We start from the raw sequence: 4,449 nt of genomic DNA, 5'->3' as shown, positions 1-4,449 counted from the left end.
TTAAATAATATAAGTTAATAACTTCTAAAGCTTTTGTGTTCATGGAAATTATACTATATACTGGGTTAATTACTCTGACATATACTCATTATTTACGCGAACGGTTCTTATATTTCAAAATGTTTTAAAATGATTTGTATGCAGTTATGTACACAGAACTACATATTCTATAATTCTCTTTGACAAACACATGTATTATCCAAAGCGTATATCAGTTTTCTAGCCATGTTATACCATTTAGTAAAACAGGAGAAGTTTTCTTATGTTCGGGTTAATCAGGGAAGGCAAGTTTTAAGACTAAACTGTATGTGGTAACCTCAGGATGTTTTGTTTACCTATGGAGAATCAAATATGAGAATCTTGCAAGGACGTGGTGATTGCATAACTTTTGTATTCCTTTATTGTGTGGAAAAAGCCACAATGGAAATCTTGAAACACGACACGATATGACATCTCACATCAAAAGAAACGGAATTAGTAAAGAAGCTCGGGATGGTTTTAGTCTGGTTGGATTGTGATCAATTCGTCAAAACATTTTCATCCATGTTTTTGATTGGTAAACTTTATATGATTATCAAGTTCTTCAGCTTCTATGGTTTGTTGACTTTTGTTATTTAACACTTAGTTCTTGATTCACAAATTCACACATAATCAGTAACCCACTATCACAAATATCATCCATTTTTGGTGTTCATTTGACTTTTAAGTTTTAACAATAGAAATGAATTTAAGACGAACGCCTATAGTAAGCTCAAAATAAATGCATATTTCTTCTGTCAGAGATTCCATAATAAGAGCTCGTAACTTAAATATGAACACAATTACCATCTTAAACAAACTCGATATTGATAAGAAAGTAAGAACTTGATTTCCAAAATAATTATACATCAGGTCACACACATAGTATTATCACCGGCTATCTTATGACTATAGTGTTTTTGATTCAACGTTAAAGTCGCAACTTCATGAAATAGAAAGAAAAAAAAGGTAAACCAAAAAAGGATTTAGATTCCAGATCCTCGACAAGGGGATGTGGGTCCATCCATGTGTATCTGATACTAGATACACGGGATCTAACCCGTGTCTCAGGAGACCCACAAAAAAATGGGAGATTAAATAGGGAGAAAACCTTCACCGACCAGAAGTCCGACAATTAGGACAACAAGGCCTGTGCCGATACACTGAGTCGGAGACATGTATGTCTGAGAATATGCAGAAAGTGTCATCCCTGCACCTACAACACCAATCATCAAAGCTTTCATCTTTTCATTCATCATCTTCTTGTTACTTATTTCTGAATTAACTGTCTAAAATGAAAGTCAACTCAAGTTTCTGCTAGGTTGTTTGGAAGATTAGGAATGAGTCAATAATGAGAGGTGCATTCATATATAAACCAAGAAAGTCAACTCTTGGAAGCTAAGTAGAAGTTTCAACTTATTAAGGGTTGTGATGTGCACTATGCCCCTCCAACTTTTCCAATGGCCAAAACTATAATACAATTAGTACTGATTAATTTTCATGACTTATGTATCTAATCTGTCATTTTAAATCAAATACCAGTAATATTCTACAAAAATATACTAGTAAACATCTCAATTTACAAAAAAAAAAAAGATGTTCTGATAAATTATGCAAATGTGAATAAAATTAATGTTTTTTTGATTGTCAGTGAGCCAATTGAGTTATTTTGACTAAAACGGTTTTCTGCTCATTTGAAAAATACAGACTATTTTGTTAAGTTATGTAAGCAGATATGAATAACTTGTTAAACATGATTTTCTTTGTCAGAAGTTTCTTATTATGTACAATGATGTTATTTTTGTTAGCATTTCTACAGATGGTCTGGAATGTCAATTGAATCGTTCTGGCTACCAAGTTTTTTCTTTTACTGCTTTGCAGGTGTAGAGTATTAAATGTGATAGATCATACATCATTAGTAACACAAAAGAGCAAATTCCCCTAGAATGTGAAATATAGATAACTTTGATCTTATTTTTTTTTTTTGAAAGTTAACTGTTATTTACTTCAACTCCCACAAAACTTGAAAAGGAGCCATTAAAATCGTTTACCATATATGTGTTACAAAACTACTATACATTGAAATTACGCCAATCGTTTACAATTTTGATCTAATACACATTTGTCAATATTAGATTTGGCAAGACAGGAGGGTTGGGTCAGCGGTCAAAAAGGGTTTGAAAAACGGGTCATATTTATTAGTGGCAGTAATGGGCAGGCCAGTTCAGTTTTACCTTAAAAAAATTCTGGGTCCATTTTTGACATTTTTCTCACTGATTAAGATTACAAAAACAAACTAACTACAACAATAATATGCATATTTTTTAAATAGAAAATGGATTAGGAGATTTTATGTATTTAAAATGGATTTTTTAAGATTTTACTACCTAAGATTGACCAATTTATTAGTGCCACTTCTACTTCAAATGTTCTATAATCTATAGTGCAAGTATAATTATGTAATTAACATGGAGGATTCTGTTACCTCTTTGGCTTAGCGAATCAAACTATGCTTCTTGCCAACGGTTGTTTTAGGTTTAGAATCAAACAGAAATTGCATGAGAGTCTGTTCATCTGCATCAACTAAACTACTTGCAGCCTCTTTCCTCACTCCTTTATCATCCATAACCTTCCTCAACCTTTCGGCACCGTCCCACTCGCCTTGTGAAGCATATATATTCGAAAGCAATACATAATCACCACTTTCACCCCATTTTAATTTGAGTAATTGCTCGTTAGCATGCCTACCTAACTCAACATTATTATGAACTCTACATGATCCAAGTAAAGTCCTCCATATGATTGCATTTGGCTTCATCTTCATTTTGTCTACAAATTCAAATGCTTCGTTTAAAAGTCCTGCACGTCCAAGAAGATCAACCATGCACCCATAATGCCTTATGTTTGGCTCAATTTTATACTTGTCTCTCATGAGACGAAAATACTCCCGACCGTCTTGAACCTTGCCTGCATGACTGCAAGCCACCAACACCCCAACAAAACTTACGTCGTTTGGTTTTATTTTCAGTTGACACATTTCTTTGAAAATATCTATGGCTTCCTCAGAGTGACCATGAAAGGCTAAACCTCCAATTATAGAGTTCCAAGTTGTCACCACTTTTTCTTTCATACTACGAAAAATCTTGAGTGCTTTATCTATATTCCCACACTTTGCATACATATCTATTAGCGCATTGCCAAGTAAAATGCTCAATTCTCCGCCACCTAAATCAAGAACAGAACGATGAATCTTCTCACCAATATCTAAATCCCCAGAGTCTGTGCATGCTGTTACAAGACTCAACATTGTTACCTCATCAGGTTGTTCTCCCAAACTCGTCATTTCTTCAAATATATCCAACGCTTCTTTATGTAACTTACAATTTACATATCCCGCTATCATTGCATTCCACGTTACAATATCTCTTTTTGGTACCTCATCAAACAAAACTCTGGCACTATCCATTTCCCCTCTCTTTGCATAACCCGTAATCATTACATTCCAAGAAATCAAATCTTTCTCCGGCATCTCATCAAAAACCTTCCTCGCCATAACCAAATTCCCTCTCCTTGCATACCCAGCCGTCAAAGCAGACCAAGCAACAACTTGGGTTTTCGCTGAAGAATCAAATAAAGCACTCGCGATATCTATATCCCCAACATTAGCATGAAAATAAATAAGGGTATTCTTCGCAAACGTATTATCTTCAAACCCATATTTCATAATCTTTCCATGAACACCATAACCAATATTAACCCAAGAAAGCTTAGTACACGCCTTAAGCACAAACGGAAAAGAATAACGATCCGGCCTAACATCTCGTTTTTCCATCTGGTTAAACAAAGAAACAGTCTTTCCAGGGTTCGGGCTTTGAGCAGAGCCTCTAAGCATAGTGTTCCACATAAATAAGTCTGGTTGAGTGATATGATCGAACAGTTGGTGTGCATAACTAATTCCAGAAGGTATAACTAACGCCGAAACGTATATAAGTTCTCGAAGATTTAATTTGTTTGAATTGAATCCATTAATGATCATTGAAGCATGGATTTGCCTCAGTTTTCTAAAAGTAGTGATTTCCCTCCATAAAGACGACCGTTGATGGAAATTGGGGTTTTTATCGTTTGTTTGTCTCCTAATCATCAATGTCGTTTGGATTGATTTGGGCTTTCTCTTGGTTACTACTTATTGGCCCATATTATATTAGGAGGCCCAAAGTTATTGAAAAAGCCATATAGTTTAATGGTAACGGGAGTGGTAAAGATAACGGTGTGATTATTAATGTAAAAGTAATTAATGTAAAAGAGATAGTGTAGTTATTTTGAGGGTTAAGGGATGTATGATGTAAATAATTTCATTAACATTATTATATGTATATTGGGTGAAAATATTTAAATTAGTGAATAGATGATAGTAATAGTATGAATAGATAA

The 4,449-nt window shown here is 34.1% G+C and overlaps 2 protein-coding genes across 2 annotated transcripts; both read right to left on the bottom strand.

Moving 5' to 3' along the window:
* Nucleotides 1–845: 845 nt before the first annotated feature.
* LOC122589195 lies at nt 846–1,388 on the bottom strand. Its single transcript, XM_043761445.1, has one exon. The coding sequence runs from the start codon at nt 1,275–1,277 to the stop codon at nt 1,113–1,115; it is 165 nt and encodes a 54-aa protein (XP_043617380.1). The 5' UTR covers nt 1,278–1,388; the 3' UTR covers nt 846–1,112.
* On the bottom strand, nt 846–4,159 carry LOC122589194 (pentatricopeptide repeat-containing protein At5g15300). Its single transcript, XM_043761444.1, has 2 exons — nt 2,504–4,159; nt 846–1,234 (listed from the first exon to the last, which is right to left on the bottom strand). The coding sequence occupies exon 1, from the start codon at nt 4,157–4,159 to the stop codon at nt 2,513–2,515; it is 1,647 nt and encodes a 548-aa protein (XP_043617379.1). The 3' UTR covers nt 846–1,234; nt 2,504–2,512.
* Nucleotides 4,160–4,449: the final 290 nt, after the last annotated feature.

The sequence above is a fragment of the Erigeron canadensis genome, chromosome 2 (assembly GCF_010389155.1).
Source record: "Erigeron canadensis isolate Cc75 chromosome 2, C_canadensis_v1, whole genome shotgun sequence".
NCBI classification, from domain to species: Eukaryota; Viridiplantae; Streptophyta; class Magnoliopsida; order Asterales; family Asteraceae; genus Erigeron; species Erigeron canadensis.
This window is presented reverse-complemented; position numbering and strand designations above follow the sequence as displayed.